At 40.8% G+C, this 27,840-nt stretch overlaps 1 protein-coding gene across 1 annotated transcript; it reads left to right on the top strand.

Annotated features, from left to right (window-relative positions):
• The first annotated feature begins 245 nt into the window (after positions 1-245).
• On the top strand, positions 246-27,306 carry LOC131696423 (uncharacterized). Its single transcript, XM_058984965.1, has 3 exons — positions 246-260; positions 335-389; positions 25,436-27,306. Exons 1-3 carry the CDS (start codon positions 246-248, stop codon positions 27,304-27,306), a joined length of 1,941 nt encoding a protein of 646 aa, XP_058840948.1.
• Positions 27,307-27,840: the final 534 nt, after the last annotated feature.

Genomic DNA, 27,840 nt, shown 5'->3' with positions numbered 1-27,840 from the left:
ATTTTTCTGTTAAAATCAACTAATTAGGAAAACAAGAATTTGTTTTGTTATTTTCTTCATCGAACGGTTTTCAGTGTATGATTTCGACTGTGGTGCCATTGATTAACTGCTTGAGGATTAACAGCTTTTGGAATGTCGACTGAGAGTTCGTGCGAAGAATATATTTTGTGCCTCTCGCTTCCTTTGAGGCATTGGCCAATAACTTTGGATCGCGACAAAGTAACTGCGGCAGCGACTTGTTGATGATGAAAGGGTTGGTGGTGAGTTTGGTTGAGGAAGGGATAGTAGCATGCTCTGAATTTTGATCTTTATCAGTGTTACTCACCGCTTGCAGGAGAAGGGTTTGGGTGACGATTCTATCCCCGTCTTGCACCATCCAATTAGGCAAGGTGGGTTGCAAAGATGGTTCCCCCCCATCGGGAGGGGGGCTATTAACCCCCATGGAATAGCTTAATTTAGGCCAGGCTGGTAAATCACTCTCACACTTTTTTTTATACTTGATATAATATAACACTTTTAGGGGGATCTATATTAGCACGCACTTGCACTGGATATCAAATCGACCGTTTATATTTTTCGATATCGGTAAGCAAATTAATAAATCTCACTATATCACCAACTGATTGACTATTCAGAGGTGGGAGTTGCGACACGCGGGGCACTTGTGACCGAGATATCACTACAGCTCTTTTGCTACTGTGCGGACTCGGCCTGCAATTGGCAAAAACAAATGATGGGTCCACTCTTTACAATATAGTGTGCAGCTCGTTCGGCTGGTGTGGACTTGTTTTCACTTGTATTCTTTATCGGTTTCACTTTGTTCTGGTTATGAGAGCCAATATCAGGCCGGTTGCCTAGGCAACCGCCGTCGTGTAAAATAAACCGCACTGGTGCACTTGGGGAAATAAGATTTTTACGCACTTTTGGAGATGATATGCGCTAACTGCATGCAGTATAAATGCAATGCACTTAAACGAAGACTTCTACCACTGATTTATACTGCGAAAGTTAAACGTTGTAGCAAATTCTGTGTGAATTGAACTGGTTCAACAGAAAAAAAAGCCCGGAGCAAACTACTACTACTACTACTTTATCATGTTTTTTACCTTTTCCATACAAAAATCAGCAAAAACATTTTTTTTAAATTTTTTTGCCCCAATTTTTGAAATTCTTGGTTTGATATTCAATTACAAGTTTTATTTTCAATTATACCTGAATATTTCAGATTTTATAAACGTGGGAGCAAAAATGTGAAGTTTTCATTATCATTTAAAGATCCCAAGCTGATATATACTCAAATAGATATGTCATAATGAACTTAATGCTTACAAAAGGATGTCATACCATTAATTAAAAAAAATACGAAAAAATCGAAAAAAATTTTTTTGCCGATTTTTATATGAAAAAAGTAAAAAAACATGATAAAGTAAGCTTACCCTATTCATAGGGTTCTAGAGTGCCACGCACCAAACCTACTTTGCTTTATTGTGCATAGTTTAGACAGTGAAAAAAGTGTCTGTTCGTGCATTTTAGTTTGCACCTTTCTTTCTTATATGTAGTTGAAGTTGGTGTAAAAAAATGTAAAAATCTTCAATAACTGTGAAACGAATGAGTATTTTTACATACAGTCTTCGACAATATGATGTAGTTTTGATACCTATACATTTGTCTTGAACATAGTTTGCACGAAAAGTCACAATAAAAAAGTTATATTAAACAAACTAGATTTAAGGGGGTTGCCATAGAAAACGCCCTATAAATCGATAACCTTTAGTCCTACAAGCTCAAGTTCTTCAACAAAATTCTTCACTATGAGTACTTCTAAAACTTTGTCGAACGCACAAACTTTCTGTCTCGTCAGTATAAAAAGTTAATTTTTTTAGTTCCATCATAGTAAGCCATGTCTAATTTCAATTATTATCAGATTGTGGGGAATATTCATACGAACAATTCTTCCAAAGACACCCTGTGAATATATTCGATGGTTTGGCCTCTAGTGAATTAAGTTCACGTTTTTGGCATTTCCGAACACTGTGCTATGGTTACTTGGGTTAAGTGCGTACCCTGGGCCAAATTGGTACACACGAATTTGTAGCAAATTGATACAGTGTATCAATTTAATCCAACATTTTGTCATCGATACGGTAATTCCAAAGATGGAATCATATTATAACTTACTGTTTAAAATTATAAATTTGGTTCCAATTTACCTGTATGGCAAATGACAACACGGAATCTTGCATTCAAACAATGGTCCGGCGGGGTAGTGCAAAATTCCTAACCAGAGTTTAATATGGTGAACACTTTTAACTCAAACAATTTGAAATTCTATTAGAGCTTCGTCTGATAAATGCATCGCATTTTACGATGCGTTGAGCTGAAGCGACAGTAGGTAGCGTAATGTAATGTAATGTTCAGATGTGCTCTTTTGAATATGGTCGGTGTACTTCTCAAATCAGTCTGTTAGGTCTGTTTGTCTGTGCTTAGACCGAGCCAAAGGATCCTACGGCGTTTACCATGGCCTGACACAGGTCATAATCATAGGTAGATTAAACAGTCGAACATTTTTGAACGTGACGTTTGCTGCTTACCAAATTGGTCGTCAAATCCACATCCGTGTATCAATAGTTTGGATAAAATTCTCGAAGTAAGTCAAAAACTATTGAACGAATTAACAAAAGTAATTATCCTTGAATCATAGAATATTTCTACATTATTCGACGTGGAATTCTTCTAGCAAATTTGTAATAAAATCTCTTGCAACAATCAATTTTATTGTCCAACAATAAATTATACAGTTAATTAACATTTCGTGTTACTGTTTCTATGAGCAATATAAGAAATGTTTGAATGCATTAAAATATCAATTTTTATATTGTTAAGTACGACCGTCTAACCCCGCCATCTCCTTTTTCACAAAATAAGTGAACTTTGAAATTTTATGGAGAAAGGTTAAAATTTATTGATTTTGTATTGTAATGTCATATTAGACTGTAGTATAAATTATTGTTAAACTACTGTTTTGGTACAGTGAAAACAATGGCTTTTAGTCAACACATTATTAGGGTAGTGCATTCACTTTCATACATTTCACTATACACCACAACACCATATTATCCCCCGAAAATATGATGAACCACCACCTGAAACTAGATGGTGATGATGTAACAGGTGTAATCTGTGTCCGTCCAAGTTCATCTTTTTTTCCAAACCAAGCGCTGCAGAGTGTGTGGCAAACCATTATCGTCGTTATCTTCCACTTACTACTGGACCTGAATTAAAGACTTTTGCACAAGAAAAATTCACGCATTGTCTTTCTTTTTGAATCTTATGGCATATTCGTTTTTGACAGTGCACTACACCGGTGTAGTCGGTGCTACACTCATTCAAACTTGGGTGTAATCAGTCTATCTCTTTCTTTGCACTACACCGGTGTAGCACCAAGAAAAAACGAAAACGCCATTACTTTCCACAGTTCCATTTGTTCGCAGCGTTTCCTCATACATTCCATGTAGATTTTTGGTTTTTTGATTTGACCCATCAATCTGATCCTGGGACATATCAAGACAGCTTGACATAATGATCCATTCCTATCTCGATTGTCCATGTATCTCTTCCCTAGCTTTCCTTGTATTCTTCCCTCCTGAAAGTAATCTACAAAATGTATTGAATTGTCGGTTCGATAATGGTTGGCAAAGGCCAAAATCATCGCCATGCGTGGGTCGGCAAAGACTGAATCTGGTGTTGCTGTTGTTGCTATTGTGTGCTGCTGTTTGCTGTGTCGGCGAAGGCCGATCCGGTTGTCGCTGCTGTTGGCGCTGTGTATACAAACTCAAAATATTTGTTCTGATTATTATTGAATTCAATTAACCTCCAGGTACATGACCACAATAGAATTGCAAATAATGATGAATGTAAATGAAATGTATGTATTAGTTTTAGTTTGGTATTCCTTTCTTTTGGCTGATCTAATTCATTCGCGATTGTCCCGTCCAATTATCGATGTTGGGTGATATTCCAGGTAGTATTGCTCGCACAAATAATGGATTTTCAAATATTCCTCGTGCCGTTATGAACGCAGCTCTAAGTAATGATCGGATCAATTTGTGTCATTTGAACATCCAAAGCTTATGTGCGCGAAATATGAGTAAGTTCGAAGAATTCAAACATTGCTTTTTTGACAGTAAGGTTGATTTAATTTGCGTGACAAAAACTTGGCTCAATGGGTCAATCTCTGATGGTGCTGTTGGTGTTGCAGGTTATAACTTATTTAGACAGGATAGAACTCACAGCCGGGGCGGAGGTATCTGTGTCTACTTTAGACCGAATATGAAATGTAGGGTTTTATCGCAATCCGAATCCGATTCAAGTATCCAGGATAACAATCGCACTGAATATTTGTTCATAGAAGTCCAGTTACACCATGGAAAGTTTTTGCTGGGTGTCTTTTACTGCCCCCCGAGGGTAGATTGTTCGGATGTGCTAGAACAGAAACTTCATGAATTCTCTCTGCTTTACTCCGACGTTATATTAATCGGCAATTTCAACACGGATTTGTATCAGAGAACCACGAAAACAATACGCTTTCGCAATGTGTTCGAAAACTTTGGTTTTAACTGCATCAAGCATGAACCTACTCATTTTCATACAGGAGGATGTCCTCATTGATCTGTTACTGACCAATAATGATAATTTTGTCGTTAACTTTAATCAAGTTGCTGTACCGGGGTTTTCAAAACATGATTTGATTTTCTCTACAATAAACATCTTGCGTACTAACTCGGATCAACAAAATTATTACAGAGACTACAGTCGTATCGAATACGATACTTTGCAGATGGCATTACATGAGGTTGACTGGTCCTTACTTTATAATATAAGTGATCCTGATTTGGCTGTCGATTTCCTAAATCTGCGTCTGGTAGAACTCTATGATACATTCGTTCCAGTTCGTGTGTCTAAACCTTTACATAACCAATTCCATTTTAACGATGTAATACGTAATGCTATGATATCGAGAGATGTGGCATACAATCAGTGGATTAACAGCCGAAGTGAACCGAATCATGCGCAATATAAACGTTTGCGAAACCGGGTTAATCATTTAATTTTCAAAGCCAAATCAGATTATGTGTGTGGAGTATTGAATTCGTGTGATTCTAGTAAGCGATTGTGGAAGAAATTAAAAGATCTTAATATCTCCAAATCCCAAGATAAGAAACTACACACGTCGAATACTGGTGATGAAATAAATTCATATTTCAGTGGGAATTTCACATCTGACCCTGAATTTAAATTTGAACCTTGTAATGAGTTAGATGTTGTAAAAGCAATACAATCGATTGAATCGAATGCTGTGGGGATGGACGGCATGTCCCTACAATTCGTAAAACTGATTTTACCGTTTGTCTTAGCTCCTATAACCTATATTATGAACACAATTATCTTGACCTCTAAATTCCCACGTTCTTGGAAAGCCTCAAAAGTCATTCCAATTCCAAAAAAAGCCAGGAACAATGACTTAAATAATTTGCGTCCTATAAGTATACTATGTTCCTTGTCAAAAGTCTTTGAAAAAATAGTTAAGCAACAAATACAAGACCATGTTCATACTTTCAATTTACTAACGCCCCATCAATCTGGTTTTAGAGCCGGTCACAGTACAACCACAGCATTGCTGAAGATAAATGATGATATCCACCAACACGTGGACAGAAAAGGTGTTGCATTCTTGCTTCTCCTCGACTTTTCAAAAGCTATCGATAGAGTTTCGCATACAAAATTGATGAAAAAATTATCTGATCAGTTTTGCTTCTCGAGAAATGCAGTTCACTTGATACAGTCGTATCTTAGTCATAGAACTCAAATGGTTGAAATGAATCATTCACTTTCAAGTCCTATCGAAATTGTATCTGGTATACCACAGGGGTCGGTTCTGGGTCCCTTACTGTTTTCCATGTACATCAATGATTTGCCATCTGTACTTCAATATTGTTTGATTCACATTTTTGCCGATGATGTCCAACTATATCTGTGCTCCCACGATAAAACTATAAATAAAATGGCGTTACTAATAAATTCTGATCTCGATAACATATATCGTTGGTCAGTACGTAATTTACTTCCAATAAATACTACTATATCTAAAGTCATGTTCATAACGAGACGTCAGCAACGATCACCGTTACCGGATATCATTTTCAATAATGAAGTTCTTGTCTACGTTGAAAAGGTTTCAAATTTGGGTGTTATTTTTCAACAAAACATGGAATATCTCGTTGGTCAGTACGTAATTTACTTCCAATAAATACTACTAAATCTAAAGTCATGTTCATAAGGAGACGTCAGCAACGATCACCGTTACCGGATATCATTTTCAATAATGAAGTTCTTGTCTACGTTGAAAAGGTTTCAAATTTGGGTGTTATTTTTCAAAAAAACATGGAATGGGATGCTCATATTAATGCACAGTGTGCAAAAATCTATGCTGGTTTACGCCATCTTAGACTTACAGCAAGTATGGTGCCTACTGCGGTCAAAATACGGCTGTTCAAATCCCTTCTACTCCCTCATCTAATTAATGGTATTGAGTTAACATCGAACGCCTCCGCCGCCGTTTTGAACAGACTGAAAATTGTGCTCAACGGATGCATTCGTTGGGTATTCCATATACCTAGATTTTCAAGTGTTTCTCATCTCCATGACCAATTGCTCGGATGTCCCTTCCATACTTTCCTCAAGGTACGATACTGTCTTACACTACACAAAATAGTACACCAAGGCCCTGATTATCTTTTAGTTAAATTAAATTCAGTCGGTAGTGCACGGACGAGGAACTTTATCTTGCCTCGTCTCAATTCAGCACACTATAGAGATTCGTTCTTTGTGCGAGCAATCAATTTATGGAATCAGCTCCCAATTTACATAAAAAATATAGATTCTCGTAAGCGGTTTCAACGGGAGTGTTTGGATTGGCTAAGAGAAAGGAATTAGTTTTAGTTTCAATTTAAATTTGAGTTGCAATAAGTTAAATGAATTAGAATTGGTAATACTTAGTGCATAGTAATGTGGTCAATTGAACTCCGATTGTAGAACCAAAGAAGGAGAAGTCCTTACTCTACAAGTATTTTCTCAAATAAATAAATAAATAAAAAATAAATAAATAATGAAACATCTTCCAGTTCAATCCATGTGCTTCGATGCACTCATTTTTACTTTCACGCAGTAAATATACAGCATGATCATAAATATATGTTATTGAATTCAAACAAACACTGTTCATTGCATCAAACGACAAAATAATTGGTGTGAATCAAGGTTTGAAAATATATTTTCATTAAAACAACAATAAACTTTTAATTTCAATAATTCTGTTGTAATTTCAGTAAACTTTAAATAAGTGTTATTTAATTCAATCATCGCGAGACCCTATTTTTTACATTTTCCTTTGCTTTGCTTCCTTTCTACGAATAGCAACGTTGGCGTCAGTTGGAAGAAGTTATCAAATATACGCACTCGCTATAAACCGAAACGATAAGTTTCCATTTCCCAACCTGTTTACGAACCGCCGCACAGTGGCTGGAGGCTGGCCAAAACCTCAAAAATTTATTTTTGAAATATTGATATATTTTTTCTAAATTTCTCATGTATTGAATGGTGTATATTCAAAATTTTGTGATCATTGGCTAAGAATACGATTTTTAAGATGAGTTTAAACGTAGCAAAGTCCGGACTTTTTAATGATTTTCATTTCCGAAACCACCATTACTCTGTTCACTTCAAATGCATGTTGCTCTTTTGATTTTGGTCCGATTTTAGCACAACTAGTTTCATTCTGTAGAGGAACGAAAAAACTTGGTTAGTGAACAAAATACATTTGGTAACTTTGCTTGGAATTATGACTTTTTAGTTTAAATATGTTTGAGGTGGTCAGATCAAAAATACTTCTTTCCCTAATGTATTGTGTAGAAATTTCGGAATCATTTCGGAACGGTCACATAGTACACATTCTATGGGAAATAACCTCTACTTTTCGAATATCATGGTCTCGTTCTGCGCCTAGGTGCGCAAAAAGGTTTAAGGAGATTTTGAAGCTTTGTTGCTGATATGGAGGCGCATGGTGTTTTGTGTAAAATAGTTAGACAATCTACAGTAAACCAACACGGTATACAATGGATTTAAAGTAGTGTTCTTCATTTTTTATGATATTGCTGACATTGGTGTACAGTAATGGAAAATCTATCATGAAAACAGGATCTTAGTTATAAGAAAGGTTCAATGACACTGTATGGAAAAATGCATTTAATATTTTTCTACTTTTGACATCAAAAATGAGCTCAGCACCTCAAAATTAGCTTAAATTGTGATTTTCAGCCAAATTAGGTAACATTTGAGGTTTTGACCGACTTTTGTTTGAAGACCCGCCACTGTGCGCCGGTGCAGTGTAGTGTTATGGTGGCGGTTGGAAAATCGCTTTTACCCACGCTCCGGTGCTGTTAGTCTAATGAAGAAAAAATAGACGATAAACTGCTTGCCGGGGAAATCAACGTGCAATTAAAATACTGCTGTTTATTTTTATCAGACTTATGATGTCAACTTGTGTGAATTATTGGTACATAAATTAGTGATTCTCCATCGTTTGCTCTTACAAGACTGCCTGCTGAAATATGTTTCCTAAAATGTGATTTTGTTTAAATCTTTGGAAGAAAAATTCTTCATTCTATGTTTGAATGAAGAAGTTTTCTCCCAAACATTTACGCAAAATCACATTTTCGAAAGCATATTTCAGCATTGTATGCATATGTATCATCAGTGGTTTGTTCGGTGTAGTAAAAGCTTTTGATAAATTGAGAAAGATTTTGAAAATGGCTTTTGGTCCATGCATAACTATGCATGCTTTGTAGTTTTTAAATATCAGTGTTTGTTTTTGCAGATATATGCATCCCTACAGATTATTTAACTTTTTAGGTGATGAATTCGTTATTGTTTCTATTGCTGGCTTGAACGTTTCGAATAGGAATTCTTTCAGTTTACTCTTCGTATATAGTAATGAAGGGGTAGTATATATGTCCCATCTATGACAAATGTGATAAGCTGGATTGCTGCAAGTACCGGTCAATCACATAGCTAAATGCCGCCTACACTGTGTTAATCGTCGCATCTCTACAAACGAAATATTCTCGATTGGACTAGTCTCTCTAAAATGTTGCGAATACAACGTATCACCTCTTTATAGATTTCAAAGCCGCATATGATTGAATCGATCGAGATCACCTATGGGATATAATTCACGAATATCCCGCCTAAACCGACATATTTGATCAAATCGACAATGGATCGAGTGATGGGATGAGGTCTCTTATCTACTGTTTAATTTCGTTTGGAACAAATGCGGTAATAAGTGGTAAATAATGCGTCAAAAACAAAATACATGAGAGCAAGATGTTTGAAGGAAGAAACATTACACCTTGTGCTCATATGCTCGGTTCGAAACTAATAGGTGTGGAATAGGGTCATATCAGTCATCATTTTAACAATCTAACAACCAGTAACGTTATTTCCATCTCGTTACATCTTGGCAGTCACTCAAAAAATTTGGAAAATATTACAAGCTACTAATTTTTAGGCAATCTAGACTATTGCTGATAGTTGTAACTCAATGAGCTATTATATGCTCGTGTATAATACAGAAAATTTTCTTATTTTAAATTCGGATTTGTTATTTACGCAATACATGTTATGAAACAAGTTTGGAGAACCTTGTTGATAGTTTTTAATTCAACGAACTACATACTATGTCTTTACAAAATTAAGCTTATAATGGAACGTTTTATATTTATATCAAAAGAAATATTTAGGATTCGCTCAAACTTTGAAAACATTTTCCGAGGACCGAGTCTCATATACTTATCGACTCAGCTCAATAAATTGGAACAATGTCTAAATGGCAGAAAAAAAACTTTCCAAAAAGCCCTGAGATTGTAGTGAAAAAATATACAAAACCTTAACTTCTCAGGGAACGGGTTTGGGCTGCCACCCGACCCGCTAAAAACCATTGCTCTTGCCCAGAACCCAGAACCTGAGTGCTCCCCGGCCGAGCCAACCAAACAGGTATCGAGGTCAGTTCGGCGATTCGGGTGGAGCAGGTCATCCGGTTTGCTGGTGCCCCGTCGACCCGCGACTGGTGATGTCTCGTCGCGGTCTGCCCAGTCTAGTCCCCAGCGGTGAATCTAGATAATGCCGATGGAGAGTTCCCCGACGAAGAAAGTTTTCCCGATACCGATTCTTCATTAGTTTTAGCACCACAACTTTTTGAGCCCTTAGGATCTCTGCCCGGTGCCTTTTAGCGCCGCAACTCATTTAAGCCCTTTGGTTCCCATCTTTTTTTTTTTGATTCATTTCGTTTATTTGATAGGCACAAATGCGTTAGCTTGGCGGTGCCAAATTATTTTGTTTTTACATTTTGGATATCTTAAAACTAGGAGGTTAAAATGTTGAAATATTTTTTTTACAAAAGAACAGAAAGTTTACAGCTTATCTTAAGACTAGAAATAAGATTCAATATACAAGAGAGGGTCAAAAGATTTTTTTATGAAAAATTTTAAAACAAGGGATTCAGTTTGATATACAAGAGGGGGAGTAATAGTATGAACGAAATATTTTACAGTTATCTTAAAACTAACAATATAGTTAAGTACACAAAAGGGGGAACAAATATTTATGAGAAATTTCATAGATATCTTGAATTGTATCTCTAGGGATACAATTCTATTTACAAGATGGAGGACAAGAATTTCAATAAAGAGTAAAAATTAGAGCTATCTTAAAACTAGGAATACAGAATACAAATTTAATTTTTTTTAACGAAGGCTTATGCTTGGTCAAGATATCCAGAGGGTAGCTTATTTTCACATCAGTGTAGCAGCAGTTGTATCAAGGACAGGGGAGAGAAGGCAAATGGTGACAGGGAAAGAAGAGCAAAACTTGCAACTTTCGCTCAAACGGGAGATCAGCGAAACAAATTTGCGCCTCAGTCTAGTAAGTCGTCGAGTACCGGATTGGCGGATAGTATTCTTCGGACCCGCGGGGAATCCTTCAAAAGTCATCGGACCTCTAGTCGCTCTCGCTTCATTTTCTTTCTATGCAGGCGTAGTGGTAAGGGCGACAGCGGTTACATAGTGGCACTCTGGAGCTGATCGATTCTTCAAGGCAGGAGGAAACTCTAAAAACGAGAAATAAAAGAGATGGGCTAAATTGGGATATTTATCGTTTTTATGAAAGTATAAATAAGGGACATATAGGGGAAATCATGAGTTGCAAGCATATCTCGGACTGGTACATTGGGTGGTCTATCTCGGGCCTGAAGGGAAACATTTAACTGAGACCAGGCGTTCAAATACCCGGCGCATACCCAGACAACGTGCTCGATGTCGTGATAGCCCTCGTCACAAGCGCCCAGACTACTTTCCGAAAGCCCAATACGCCGCAAATGCGCATCCAAGGTGTAGTGATTCGACATAAGTCTGGACATTACACGAATAAAATCCAGACCCACATCCATACCCCTGAACCAAGGCTTCGGTGATACCTTTGGGATAATCGAATATAGCCATCGTCCAAGTTCACCATTGCTCCACGAGGTTTGCCAACTGTTGAGTGTCCTCTGTCGACAAATACTAAAAAATTCGGTGAAGCAGATTGGTCTTTCGTATATGTACCCACCTAATGCGCCCACCTTTACTAATGAGTCGATCTTTTCATTGCCCGGAATAGAGCAATGAGAGGGGACCCAAACAAAAGTAATCTGATAAGATTTTTCAGATAACGTACACAAGGACTCCTGTATCTTCCCCAGAAAATATGGGAATTGCTTTTTGGGCTTCACCGCACGAACAGCCTCGATAGAGCTGAGGCTGTCCGAAATGATGAAGTAGTGATCTGTGGGCAGAGTGTCGATGATCCCAAGGGTGTACTGAATTGCAGCTAACTCTGCGACGTAAACTGAAGCGGGATCATTGAGCTTGAATGAAGCGGTCATAGTATTGTTGAAGATACCGAAGCCAGTGGATCGATCAAGATTTGATCCATCAGTGTAAAACATTTTGTCACAGTCGACTTCTCGAAATTTATTATAAAATATATTGGGGATCACTTGCGGGCGTATATGGTCCGGGATTCCACGAATCTCTTCCTTCATGGATGTGTCGAAGAATACAGTAGAATCAGAAGTATCTAGGAAACGAACACGGTTGGGAGTATATGAAGAAGGATCAATGCTCTGTGCCATGTAGTCGAAGTACAAGGACATAAATCGGGTTTGAGAATTAAGCTCGACGAGCCTCTCGAAATTTTCAATCACCAACGGGTTCAGAATGTCGCATCGGATGAGCAATCGATATGAGAGTTCCCAAAATCGATTTTTTAGCGGAAGAACACCCACCAGCACTTCGAGACTCATCGTATGGGCCGAGTGCATGCAACCCAAGGCAATGCGCATGCAACGATACTGGATTCTCTCCAGTTTGATGAAGTGTATGTTCGCAGCGGAGCGGAAACAGAAACACCCGTACTCCATCACCGACAATATCGTTGTTTGGTATAACCTGATCAGGTCTCCTGGGTGTGCATCCCACCATTTTACAGTTATTGTCCTGTTAAAAATTAATCCTTTGTTGGCATTTCTGTTTCAGATACCTAATGTGACATCCCCAGGTACCTTCAGAGTCGAACCAGACCCCGAGATATTTAAATGTGAAGGCCTGATTGATCGTTTCACCCATTAATAGAAGCTGGAGTTGCGCCGGCTCGCGCTTTCTAGCAAAAACAACCAACTTAGTTTTCTCCGTGGAGAACTCGATACCCAGCTGAAGAGCCCAAGCAGACAAATTGTCCAAGGTATCTTGTAATGATCCTTGCAAGTCGGCAGCTTTGGGCCATGTAACAGAGACCACCCCGTCGTCTGCAAGTTGCCTTAGCGTGCATGAATTGGCAAGACAATCGTCAATGTCATCCACGTAAAAATTGTAGAGCAGGGGACTTAGACATGAGCCCTGGGGAAGACCCATGTAGCTAAATCGCAATGTTGTTAACTCGCCATGCGAAAAGTGCATGTGTTTTTCAAACAACAGATTTAGCAAAAAGTTATTTAAAATTGGTGAAAGACCATGCTGATGCAGCTTCTCTGACAGAATATTTATAGCAACTGAATCAAAAGCCCCCTTAATATCTAAGAAGACTGATGCCATCTGCCCTTTGTTAGCATAGGCCATTTGGATTTCTGTAGAAAGCAACGCAAGGCAATCGTTCGTCCCTTTGCCTTTGCGGAAGCCAAATTGTGTATCTGACAGTAAGCCATTTGCAAATCAAAAGATGTGTAGGTTACACTTTCCCTCGGTGATTTGCATTCGAAAGTCATGTAAGAAAGTATTGGTTTAGTCACTCGCATCCTCACAATACGAACGCCGTTGGAAATGCCTGTGAAAAATATTTCTCCAGGTTTCATCATCCCGGGAATTCCGACTCATTTTTGGTACCGTAATACCGGTACTGAACAAAAGCCAGTACCGATATTTTCGGTACCATACAATATTTTTTATGAAAAATATGTGGACTCTTTAGGGGGACCTGTTTCAAAATATCTATTAATTACCTTCTATAAGTTAAACATTACTACCTCCCGTTGTACTGAACGGTATGTTTAAATTCCTGCTTTATTTTGACGAAATTAAATTTAAACGATTTTCTACTAAATTTCAATATATTCACATCTAGCGTAAGAGACGTAAAAATTTGCCTTGAATTTTTTATTAGCGACATTCTGATAGGTTTTATTATTCACTGCGTGGCGCGTAATAAGACTATGGTCTAAGTCATGTCTTTGGTTTGCTCTTTAACCTTTATTTATAAAATAACGAACAGCAATTTAGTAGCTAACAATTTTAGAATTGGTGAACTACTCCAAATGGAGCGCTTTGTAATTATTGGTGATCGGGAAATTCAGCAAAACTCCATAGTTTACGGGAAAGCAAGAAGCCTTGGTATGCAGGTCGAAACTAGGGTTCGCAGTACCGACCCTTTTTGGCGAGAACCGGTACTACGGTACTGAAGCCCTCAGTACCGGTAGTACCGGTAAAGTACCGGTACTCGAATATTTTTTTAAATATTCGAAATAAGCTTCAAAGTGAAATTGAATGCTCAAATTGATGACCTTATTCTCAGATGATTGATTTTTGCTGATCAAAAAAGTATGTTTGTTTTCAATTGATTCGAAATTGCATGACTCATTTCAGCAGAAATTTATTTCGAAATCTAGGCCACTTTGAAATCAATAGCTGCTAACAATTAAAACAGAGCATTCTGCACCCCCGGAGTGATGCTGAACGCTCTGCAGGTGCTACAACAGCAGGAATGAAACTTCCAACCCCCGGAGGGATTTAGAATCTCTATTCAAACAGTGAGCGGATATATCAACACCCCCGAGGGGATATTGAGATAACAGAACGACAACACCCCCGAAGAGATATTGTCATTCAAATACGGCTAAAAAACTATAGCTTTTTACCACACTGGGTTAGGAACAAAAGCATATCCTTAAATTTCAGCTCTCTGTACATAGGTTCATCTATGTATGGAGAACCAAAAATCCGGATGCGCAATTGCATTAATACATATCAAATGATATGATGTTCCGTAATCGGATTCACAAAGATCACATGAATGTAGACAACATTGTGTAACAGGGTGGTAGTAGGCTTCCCCCGCTGATATGCATGTTGCATTGCATGCAGTGGGTGCTCGCCCAAGCTACCATCCCGAATGTAGTGGTCGATTAAACGTTCCACTGATTTGAGAAGGAAGGAGGTCAGACTGATCGGTCTAAAGCTCTTTGCCTCCTCATAAGTGACGCGGCAACCTTTGGGAATGAATTTGACAGTTATTTCCCGCCACGCTAATGGAATGTATCCTGTTGCAAGACTGCAAGTAAGAATCTTTTTCAAAATATGCTTGAAGTGTTCATATCCTTTTTGTAGTAGAACTGGAATAATTCCGTCCTTTCCCGGAGACTTATACGGAGCAAAACTTTCAATCGCCCATTTGATCAATTCGGTTGTCACAATTCTACGAGCAAATGCCCAAGAATCAGAACTGCCTGAAAAGAACTCAGGGGCAGTCGTCAGTGATGGCTACGTACAACCTGGAAAGTATGTGTCAAAAAGACAGTTGAGTACTACATCTTCGTCAGACGAGTATTCACCATTAGCAGTTCTAATGGAACTGACATGAAAGTCTTTCGATTTCGAAAGTAACTTATTTAATCTACTAGTCTCGTTGAGACTTGTGACATTTGTGCAGAGGCTTTTCCAACCACTTCGCTCAGAGGATCGAAGGGCATTTCTGTATGCTTTGCGAGCCAACTTAAATGCCTCCGACCCGTCCCTGCGTCTGCGATTCCAAGCTCTCCTACATAACTTTTTGAGTCGAACAAGTTCGGTATTCCACCAAAGTGTTCCTCTAGAAGCACGCATAACTCGAAGCGGACAAGCCTCTTGGTATGCTGCTACTATGAGTGAGCTTGTTTTATCCACGACCTCATCCAAATCACTTGGAGATTCAATCGTCGGAAGATACTCATGAAACCTAATCGCCAAGCCCTCTTCGTAGAGGTCCCAGTTCGTAGATTTGGGATTACGATAGGTGACGATATCTAGCGAGACGTTTAAATGATCAAACACGATGTACTTATGATCAGATAACGACGGTTCGAGATCGTTTGGTACGAGCCAGTTTGTCAACTCATGCGTAATACTGTCAGAGCAGAGAGTTACATCTAACACCTCTTCTCTGCCAGCTCGTGCAAAAGTTGGGCGGTTTCCTGCATTAAGAATGTGCAGATTTGTACTACTTAAGTATTCCATTCATTCGATGCCTCTCAAATTGATATCAGAGCTGCCCCAAATTATGTGGTGGGAATTTGCATCACTGCCGATTATGAAAGGAAACCCATTTCTGCCACAGTATGATACAACCCTTTTGAAATCATCAGAAGGTGATGGTTCATTATGCGGCAAATATGCCGAACAATAGACGTATTTCCTGTTTATGTTGTGAACAGTCATATTTACCATGACAGTACAAATATCACGAGGTCCGATATAAGACAAGCGTCAATTGCACTATTCGCAAGTATACATGCACGAGGCATTTCACGTGGATTTGTCATGCCATTTTTGTTGAAAGCTTCGAAAACGAGGTTAAGTAGCTTTCAAAATAGAAGTTTCCTTTATGGAAATACGGTTCTTGAACCAAAGCTATGGAAGCTTTCCCTTCCTGCAAAAGGCGAGATAGATTCATAGTTGCTGTACGTTTATGCTGAAGATTAATTTGTGCTACTCTAACCATATTCGATTACAGCACTACACATTTCATCATCAGCACTTGTTGTACAGCAACTAGAAGATACCAAACACGTTGGCTTATAATCGCATATAGCGAACCCCGAAATGGGTATTAGGGGCATGAACATCATTTGAATCCCACGATTTGCGAAGAAACGAACGTCCACTGTGTCAGAGATTCGCATAACACAGCAAGGGTAAGACACCCCACGACACTCCGTGCGCGACTGGCATATTTTAGTCCTGCCAGCCATTCATTCCTCGGCACGGAGTAACACCTTGACTTGAGGACTCCTGTTTTCAGTCGCCTCCTACGACATGGGAACAAGAACCCAGTGGATCAATTCTTGGTTGACATACTTGAACCCGCCGGATGCCACACGGCCTCTAGGCTGGTTTTGTCCGGAGAAAGATAATAAAGTTATCAACCTCCTAGTGGACCACAGCCAGTCAAATACCGGTACTCGAATATTTTTTTTTAAATATTCGAAATAAGCTTCAAAGTGAAATTGAATGCTCAAATTGATGACCTTATTCTCAGATGATTGATTTGTGCTGATCAAAAAAGTATGTTAATTGTTTTCAATTGATTCAGAATTGCATGACTCATTTCAATAGAAATTTATTTCGAAATCTAGGCCACTTTGAAATCAATAACTGCTAAGCGGTGCGACATTTGTCGACTTTAACAGATGGTAAATGTAAGAAACACTATTAACAACAGTAAATCAAAGCGAGAATGGCAGTAAATCCGAACAGGTTATTCGCAGTTCCTCTCTTGATTTTCTGTAAATTGGTTTCGACCGCGCTCCATTTGGGGTAGTTCACCAATTCTAAAATTGTTAGCTACTAAATCGCTGTTCGTTATTTTATAAATAAAGGTTAAAGAGCAAACCAAAGACATGACTAAGACCATAGTCTTATTACGCGCCACGCTGTGAATAAAACCTATCAGAATGTCGCTAATAAAAAATTCAAGGTAAATTTTTACGTCCTTACGCTAGATGTGAATATATTGAAATTTAGTACAAAATCGTTTGAATTTAATTTCGACAAAATAAAGCAGGAATTTAAACATACCGTTCAGTACAACGGGAGGTAGTAATGTTTAACTTATAGAAGGTAATTAATATAATTAAAAGTCATCTTGCAGACCGATATTTTGAAACAGGTCCCCCTAGAGAGTCCACATATTTTTCATAAAAAATATTGTATGATACCGAAAATATCGGTACTGGCTTTTGTTCAAAAATGGGTCGGAATTCCCGGGATTTTCGGTACCGGTATTACCGGTACCACAACCCTAGTCGAAACCAATTTACAGAAAATCAAGAGAGGAACTTCGAATAACCTGTTCGGATTTACTGCCATTCTCGCTTAGATTTACTGTTGTTAATAGTATTTCTTACATTTACCATCTGTTGAAGTCGACAAAAGTCGCACCGCTTAGCAGTTATTGATTTCAAAGTGGCCTAGATTTCGAAATAAAAGAAGGTGCCGCATACGAAAAATATTTTCTGTTGAAATGAGTCATGCAATTCCGAATCAATTGAAAACAATAAACATACTTTTTTGATCAGCACACATCAATCATCTGAGAATAAGGTCATCAATTTGAGCATTCAATTTCACTTTGAAGCTTATTTCGAATATTTAAAATAAATATTCGAGTACCGGTACTTTACCGGTACTACCGGTACTGAGGGCTTCAGTACCGTAGTACCGGTTCTCGCCAAAAAGGGTCGGTACTGCGAACCCTAGTCTCCATTTTGTCAGCCTAAAATTCACCATGGGCTTATACTCCAGTCTTTACCCCACATTAATAGATACAACCCATTTTTCTAGAATATTTTATACAATCAGTAGCGTCTTTACGCTTGGGCACACTGGGCCAGAGCCAGGGGCCCCGGGGTTTTAGGGGCCTCCAACTTAGGATGAATATAGAATCATTCTGAAGGCTATGTTCCAAAAAATAGTAGCACTAAATTGTTTATAAGTCTTTAGCGTGTAGGTAACAATGGATCAGTTGCTCGGATTCGCACATTGAACCTTATCCCATGTGACGTTCAAAGAGCATCAGCCAATCAAGCGGAATGATGGTAGCGGTAGGCAATGAGTCACTGCATGGTCAAGTTGGTATTGAACCAATTCAAACGTCAATCCAGCATTTCGATTCAAATCTCAATTCATTTTTAGCAAAAACAATGAAATGTTTTCTACAACACGTATAGAGTTCGAAAGGCCGGTAGCAGAAGCGAACAAACAAGGTGGCAAATTTTGTACAAGGAAGCTGTGCACCAAGTGGAAGAAGAATATGTCGAAATTCGGTACACTGTCCTTGTTTGGCAAGCGATCCGCGCATGTGGCAAATTTTCAATTTTTTCATTACATCAGGGATTGTGAATGGAAATCTACATGAAAACCTCTTAAATTGACTCCTGGACTTCTTGAGGTCTCACGATACTTTCGCGGCCAGATTAGGCACTTTCCACTATGCCCTCGTAGTCTGGTACAGAACCTATTATGTTATTTTTTGTACGACACTCCGCCTTATCAAAAATATTTTATCCCGTAGGTATTCGTGAATTTGTCACGGTAACGTGCATTCGATGTGTTTCGTATTTCGACTGTTTTACATGACTGGTATTGATATTGACATGTTTTTTTAATTTGAATTTTTATTCAAATATGTTTGGGTTTACATTTTGTATGATATTGCAGTCTAGGTGATATAGCATTTGCTTTTCGTCTTTGATGAGCTTCGTTGATAGATGGTTGCATTTCTATTTGTGGCTGATTATGAATGAACTGCCAATAGTTGTGGTAGTGAATTATATAAATGAATTGTGTTGCTCATATTAATAGGTGCGAGTAATTTCGATGTATTTATTTCTTTACGTAACAACGAAGGTATTGAACATTTCTATTTTCGAAAGGTGAAAAAGGCCAATTATTGTTATTATTTATCTTTTTGCCTTTCTCATATAGAAAGGTTATGCAATTGCTCCAAAAACCGACTTTCTAACCGAGGCCCGGAGGGCCGATTGTCATATACCATTCGACTCAGTTCGCCGAGATCGGAAAATGTCTGTGTGTGTATGTATGTGTGTGTGTATGTGTGGATATATTAACAAAATGTCCACATGGTTTTCTCGAAGATGGCTGAACCGATTTTCACAAACTTAGTCGCGAATGGAAGGTAAAATTTCATTTAATTTCGACTTCCGGTTCCGGAGTTACGAGTTGAGCAGTGCGGTTATATAGAAAATCTTGTTATAATTTGTCCACATCGGTTTATCGGAATATTCTGAACCGATTATAACAAACTTAGTCTTAAATGAAAAGTACAACGTTGCCATCGGCTGCTATTGAATTTTATGTGGATTGGACTTATAGTTCCTGAACTACGGGATGATGAATACGATCACGCAGAAAATCCCGATTTCAACGGATACTGCGATTAGTGTATAAAGGTGAAATTTGTTCAAAAAGTGACCACAACTGCTTGGATTTGCAGCTCTAGGTCACTAACAGTCATTCAAAGTCTCTTTGGCCACATTGATCAGCATCGACGGATCCGGAAGCGGAAGTATCCAAGAATAATAATTACATCGGTTTCTCGAAGATGGCCAGACCGATTGGACCAAACTTAAATGAAAGCTTTTACAACCCCGTAAACTTGTTTTAAATTACATTCTGATCCGACTTACGGTTCCGATATTACGATATTACGATTCAAACGGATACCGCGATATATGCAAAAAGGTAAACATTTCGCTAAAAGATGTATGTGTATCTAGGGTTTGTCGCGGTTGCGGTAATTGCCGCAACCGCGCGGTATTTGCTCTTTCCCGCAGATGCGGTGCGGGAAAGAGATTTTACCGCGCGGTTTTACCGCAACCGCACCACAAAAAAATAATTAATAAAGTGATAATTTTGTTTATTCTAAATTGATAAACAGATTGCTATTACGAAAGAAAATCTAGCTGTGTCCGAAATATTTTGACGCTATTATATTATGCTGGGACTTGAACACAACCCAAAGAATATAATTATCTTCATCAAACCAAACAAATTTAGAGTAATTGGTAGTAAAGAACACAAATGTATGAAAATCGTCCAAAATAAGGAGGGGTCCAACTTAGGCTGATTATTCTATCATACGTTCATCAACATCATATTTCTATCTTCTTTGACTGCTGTTTAAATTCAATGTGATTTTTTCTGCAGTCAATTTTATTGGACTCTATCTCAAAAAGTATTGTAGCTTTTTTGAAGCTTTTTTTTGACAAATACCACTGTTACGAACGCTGGTCATTGCCAGTATCTGTTAATTTAACCTAAAACTAATTTGCTCTTAACTAAATTATAATCCTAAACTATAATATTCTATGAACTAAAAATCTATATATTAATTAAATGTAAACACAAATATGTTACCCTACAATTGAACACGCTACCTTAAATATCGATCTTGCTATAAATTGATCACATATTTGCTTATCATTATTAAACACAAACACACATGCAAAATTTGTTAGCAATCGGAATTCTATTGTCAAACGAAGCAGGAATAAAACAGTTGAAATTATTATTTCGAACAGTACGGTCGATTTTCTTTACGCCGTCACAGATCCGTATGTGGCATCATTCTACGTGCTACCGTGACAGACACGATTGTCTTTTTACACGTCTTTTTACGTAACCATCAAATGGTGCCGAAACCCGGTAGTTGAGAATAGCAGTCGTTTTCACGCAACGATCATCGAACTTTCTAAGATTTCCACCGGCCTCATCGAAACAATAGCAGCGTCATCTTTAGAAGCGGCACCTGCACACACCAACGGTCCATCTTTTGTTTCTTCGATTTCTGGGAGGACTTTCAGCAGCACCTGCATCGGTCGTTACCGAATTTGGAAACCTCTTCTGGAAATTCATCTCGGGCTGTGGTTACAATCTGGAACTGCCGAAACACGTTGGTAAACGGGTGAGGTTAAGTTGAAGCTGAAAGGCAGGTGGGTACGCTTTATTATAATCTAAACCACGTGGAAGTGAATCACGATAATGATGCCACGTTCAATGACCAAAAAGTCAAAGCACAATAAATTATTGTATGTTCGGCGCACCAACATACTTGGTTAGGCCAAATTAATTCAGAACTTTGATGAAAATTATACGGCGGCACAAGCTAATGAAATTCCCTTCCGTTTACAAAAACTCGATGCGCTTTAGGAGGAGTTCGAAGAAGTAGAAAATGAGATTGATTCCCCTCGAGTAGGTGAGCCGGTCTTTTCCGAGGGACGATCCGAATTTCAAAGTCTATTCTTTCAATTGAAAGGATCGTTGTCGAGTAAGATACCCCCTGCACCTTTATTTATTTATTAACAGATTAAGGCCGAAGTGGCCTGTGCCGTATACAAAAGATTCTTCCATTTCACTCGGTCCATGGCCGCGCGTCGTGAGCCACGCAGTCTGCGAAGGGTCCGCAAATCGTCTTCCACCTGGTCGATCCATCGTGCTCGCTGCGCGCCACGTCTTCTTGTACCGGTCGGATTGTAATTGAGAACCGTTTTCACCGGGCTATTGTCCGACATTCTGGCTACGTGCCCGGCCCACCGTAGTCGTCCGATTTTCGCGGTATGACATATGGGCGGCTCCCCCAACAGCTGATGCAACTCATGGTTCATTTGCCGTCTCCATGTGCCGTCTTCACTGCACTCCACCGTAGATGGTACGCAGCACTTTCCGTTCGAAGATACCAAGTGCGCGTTGGTCCTCCACGAGCATGGTCCAGGTCTCGTGCCCGTAGAGAACTACCGGTCTAATCAGCGTCTTTAAATGGTCAACTTCGTACGACGGCGAACTCTGTTCGACCGAAGTGTCTTGCGGAGGCCAAAGTAAGCACGATTTCCTGCCACGATGCGTCTACGAATCTCTCTGCTGGTATCATTGTCGGCGGTCACCAGTGAGCCCAAGTACACGAACTCTTGAACCACCTCGATTTCGTCGCCACAGATGCAAACTCGAAGCGGGCGGTTCTCATTCTCTTCTCGTGAACCTCTTCCTATCATGTACTTTGTCTTCGACGTGTTGATGGCAAGTTCGACGCGCTTGGCTTCTCTTTTCAGTCTGATGTAGGCTTCCTCCATCTTCTCAAAGTTTCGTGCAATAATATCAACGTCATCGGCGAAGCCAAGTAGCTGAACGGACTTTGTGAAAATCGTATCACTCGTGTCGATCCCTGCTCTTCTTATTACACCTGCCAACGCGATGTTGAATAACAGACACGAGAGACCATCACCTTGCCGTAACCCTCTGCGTGATTCGAAGGGACTCGAGAGCGTCCCTGAGAGACACGTACTACGCACATCACCCGATCCATCGTCGCCTTCACTAATCGCGTCAGTTTGTCCGGGAATCCGTACTCGTGCATAATCTGCCATAGCTGATCTCGATCGATAGTGTCGTATGCGGCTTTGAAGTCGATGAACAAATGATGTGTGGGCACATTGTACTCGCGGCATTTCTGCAGTACTTGACGAAGAGCGAACACCTGGTCCGTGGTAGATCGTTCGCTCATGAAACGCGCCTGGTACTGCCCCACGAACTCTCTTGCAATTGGTGATAGTCGACGGCATAGTATTTGGGAGAGTACCTTGTAGGCAACGTTCCAACTTGTCGCCCTTTTTGTAGATAGGACACACGACACCTTCCATCCACTCCTCCGGTAAAATCTCTTCCTCCCAAATCTTGGTAATCACCCAGTGTAGCGCTTTAGCCAGTGGCTCGCCACCGTGTTTTAGTAGCTCGCTTGGTATTTGGTCAACCCCAGCGGCTTTATTATTTTTGAGCCGGCTAATCTCCTCCTGGATTTCTTGGATGTAATGTCTTCCGCGCGTGCTCCCAGGTGCGTTACCGTGCCATCCTCGTCGTCTGCTGCATCGCCGTTCAGGTGTTCTTCGTAGTGCTGCCGCCACCTCTGGATCACCTCACACTGGTCCGTGAGAAGATTCCCGTTTGTATCTCTGCACATGTCGGCCTGTGGTATGTGGCCCCTGCGCGAGCGGTTCAACTTCTCGTAGAATTTCCGTGTGTCTTTAGCGCGGTACAGCTGCTCCATCGCTTCGCGATTTCGGTCTTCCTGCTGGCGCTTTTTGGTCCGTAAAACTGAGTTCTGCCTGTTCCGTGCCTGTTTATATCGCGCTTCGTTCGCCCTCGTGCGGTGTTGCAGCATTCTCGCCCATGCTGCATTCTTCTCTTCGACTAACTGCTCGCATTCGCCGTCGTACCAGTCGCTTCTTCGGTCCGGGCCCACCGTACCTAGTGCAGTGGCTGCGGTGCTACCTATGGTGGATCGGATATCTCTCCAGCCATCTTCAAGGGCAACTGCGCCTAGCTGCTCTTCCGTTGGTAGTGCCACTTCCAACTGCTGCGCGTATTCTTGAGCCACTCTGCCATCTTGTAGCCGCTCGATGTTTAGCCGCGGCGTTCGGCTTCGACGAGAGCTATGCACTGTCGAAAGTTTTGAGCGCAAGCATACTGCAACCAGGTGGTGGTCCGAATCTATATTCGCACTGCGATAAGTGCGGACGTTTGTGATGTCCGAGAAGAATCTACCGTCCATTAGAACGTGGTCGATTTGATTTTTTGTTACTTGGTCCGGTGATCTCCAGGTGACTTTGTGGATATCTTTGCGAGGGAAGAAGGTGCTTCGGATTTCCAGTCCACGGGAGGTTGCGAAGTTCACACATCGTTGGCCGTTGTCATTTGATGCGGAATGCAGGCTGTTAGGCCCGATCACCGGTCTGTACATTGCCTCCCTTCCTACCTGTGCGTTCATGTCGCCGATGACAATTTTCACGTCTCGCAGAGGGCAACCGTCATATGTCTGCTCCAGCTGCATGTAGAACGCTTCTTTCTCGTCGTCGGGTCTCCTTTCGTGTGTGGGCAGTGTACGTTGATGATGCTGTAGTTGAAGAAACGGCCTTTGATCCTCAACTTGCACATCCTTGCGTTGATCGGCTGCCACCCGATCACACGTTGGCGCATCTTGCCCAGCACTATGAAGCCGGTTCCCAGCTCGTTGGTTGTACCACAGCTCTGGTAGAAGGTAGCCGCTCGATGCCCGCTTTTCCACACCTTCAAACCCCCTGCACCTCCCAGCCCGTTAGCTTCGCCGGCACACATGCCGCCAATTTAGGCGATTGGGGTCCGCCTGCTGGAGATTAAAATTACCGAATTTAATGGAAACATTGAGGATTGGCCTAACTTCCACGATGTTTTCGACTCAATGATCCATAAGAATCCTACGTTGCCGAATATCCAGAAGCTGCATTACCTTCGCGCTTCACTTAAGGGTGATGCTGCTCGGATAATTCAATCCATTCTAACATCGGGCAACAATTACCCGATTGTATGGAAACTTATTACCGATCGCTTCGATAATACAAATCTACTTGTGAAACAACATGTGTCGACACTTTTTAACATTCCTTCTGTCCGCAAAGAAACTGCATCAGGTCTATCAGATCTTGTCGACAATTTTGAAAGGCACATATAAATTTTGGACACTCTGGAAGACGAGAAGGACCACTGGAATTCTGTGATAGTGGAACTTCTGAGCAGCCGTTTGGACCCAAGCTCTCAACGAGAATGGGAGTCCGAATGTTCGGAGGCAGAAAGGCCAAATTACAAAGATCTCGTTGATTTCATTCACAAGCGCGCTAGAATATTGCAGTCTCTTAAGCTCTCCCACCAAAACACAAATACCGCTGTGGATGTAAAGCAAACGAAAGTTCGCACCTTTTCGCATGTTACCACCTCTGAACACGTCGCCAAATGTGTAGCATGCAATCACGCTCATTTGCTGTTTCAGTGTGATGTTTTTCGTGGATTTTCTCCTCAACAACGATTCGATGTAGTAAAGAGACACGGTATCTGTATCAATAGCCTGAAAGGGCAACACTTCGCTAAAAATTGCACTGGAGGCGTCTGCAAGCATTGCAACCAAAAACACCATACACTTCTTCATCTCGGTCCAGCCCCGTCGCACCTATCAACGTCCGGGTCTGGTCATCGACAAATTCACACTGGAACTCACAAAACGGGTAGTTCCAGTCACGAGTCGGGTCAAGTCCGATCTGCTCTCTCGCAATCTTCCCCCGTTTCGTTACAATCGTTTTCGTTGAACTCGTCGTCGTCCTCGCCGCCGTCGGTTTTCGCGCCTTTCCAGGCGTCGGTGTCAGAAAATTTCGTACTATCGCCTCCTCCAACCTGCCTGACAATTGTTCCTTCTGTTCCTGCTTCCGAATCCACTGTATTTCTACCTACCGCACTCATCAAGGTACAAGATGTGCGTGGATCATTTCAATTTGCCCGTGCATTATTGGAAAGTGGATCACAACCGAATTGTATTTCGGAATCGCTTTGTCAAAAACTATGCCTAAAGCGCACCAAGATCAACCAACCTGTAAGTGGAGTAGGACAGTCTATCGTGAATGTTCGCAACAATGCTGTAGTGAATATTGTTTCTCGTTTTGGAACATTCAGCGTTCAATTAGACTGTCTCGTGCTGCCTAAGCTGACGCACGTCTTGCCAGCCAGGACAGTAGAAATCGCCCACTGGAAACTGTCGAAACACCTGCCAATTGCTGATCCACAGTTTCACGTTACCGCCGGTGTTGATATTCTGATAGGAGCCGAGCTATTTATTAAGCTCCTTCAGCCAGAGCAGATTCATCTTGGTAACGGTTGTCCTACTCTTCAGAAAACAGCACTCGGATATGTCGTAGCAGGTAAGTCCAGCTTGCGACAAATGACCCCTGTGGTGTGCAGCGTCGCCTCGGTTGATGATCAATTGCAAAGATTTTGGGAAATTGGGGGATTTGAGCATGCTTTTCCATGCTCGAATCCCTCACTAAGGAGGAACAATTGTGCGAGGACCATTTTCAATCAACACGCTCAAGAGCCTCGGATGGTCGCTACATCGTTCGATATGCAACTCGTCAAGAAAAGTTGCCACTATTGGGGGACACTATGTCAACGGCCCATCGGCGTTTCAATTCACTTGAGCGTTGTTTTCGCGCACTCCCACTTCATGAACGACTACGAGCAGCTCGGGCACATGGAGGAGGTGGAATTCCGCGCCGCGAAACCGCAGTTTATCTTGCCCCATCATGCTGTTCACAGTCCTGATAGCACGACAACAAAGATCCGAGTAGTCTTCGATGGATCATCGAAAAGCAGTTACTACATATCGCTCAATGACTTTCTATACACTGGGACTACCGTTCAGCCAACCCTCCTGTCGATTGTGCTGAATTTTCGTCTCCATCGCTACGTCGCGTCCGTTCATATTGAGAAAATGTTTCGGCAAATTCTCATCCATCCGGACGATAGATCTCTGCAGCAAATCCTTTGGAGGAACTCAGAGTCGGAACCGTTAAAATTGTACCAGCTGCGAACCGTAACATACGGTACATCTGCTGCTCCATTTCAAGCAACAAGGGTCTTGAATCAGATCGCCGAGGATGAAAATGAACGTTTTCCACTGGCCACGCCCGTAGTAAGATCAAGCTTTTATGTCGATAATCTGCTTTTTGGAGCAAACAACCTAAATTACGTCGTCGAAACCTGCAATCAAGTCATCGAAATGTTGAAGTGTGGACGATTCAATCTTCGACAATGGTGTGCAAACGATCCAAGAATTCTCGCGCACATTTCTCCTGAGCTTCGTGAACCATCAGCAGCGCTGGAACTCGATCGAAGCTCATCACAGGACCAGTTTGGATTCAAGGTACCGTCACTCCCACCCTTGAAGACGGTAACAAAACGTATTGTGCTATCTGAGACATCTCAACTCTTCGACCCACTGGGACTTGTCGGGCCGGTTGTTGCAAGCGCAAAAATATAAATACAGCAGCTTTGGAAGCGCGAACTGGCATGGGAAGAGCCACTTCCAGACGAACTAAGGGACTGGTGGTTGGCGTTCCGTTCATCTATCGATAGGTTGAAGGATTTAAAAAATACTCGATAGGTCCTGGTCTCAGCTGATTCATCATACGCACTGCACTGCTTCTGCGATGCATCAGAAAAGGGCTACGGTTGCTGCGTCTACATAATATCGACCGATGCAAATAGTAGCTCTCACAGTCGTCTGCTCATCGCTAAATCTAGCTCTGTCTCAATTCCTCGTTTGGAATTATGCGCCGCAGTCCTTGGAAGCCAGCTTGTCGACACTGTCAGCCAGTCAACGCAATTTTCGGGAAACACCACTTTCTGGACAAATTCTGCAGTTGTGTTGCACTGGATACTTTCTCCCCCCTCATCCTGGCGAGTATTTGTGTCCAACCGCGTTGCCGAGATCAATCGGCTCACAAAGGGTCATCAATGGCGCCATGTCCCAACAGATCAAAATCCAGCCGATCATATTTCGCGGGGACTTAGC

This window comes from Topomyia yanbarensis, chromosome 1 (genome assembly GCF_030247195.1).
Source record: "Topomyia yanbarensis strain Yona2022 chromosome 1, ASM3024719v1, whole genome shotgun sequence".
Taxonomy (NCBI): domain Eukaryota; kingdom Metazoa; phylum Arthropoda; class Insecta; order Diptera; family Culicidae; genus Topomyia; species Topomyia yanbarensis.
This window is presented reverse-complemented; position numbering and strand designations above follow the sequence as displayed.

Bases quoted from the DNA above. Each gene is read 5' to 3' on its own strand.
- LOC131696423 (XM_058984965.1), top strand. The intron at 390-25,435 runs GTGGGTTGCAAA...ATCTCGGTCCAG, and splicing joins GCACCATCCAATTAGGCAAG to CCCCGTCGCACCTATCAACG.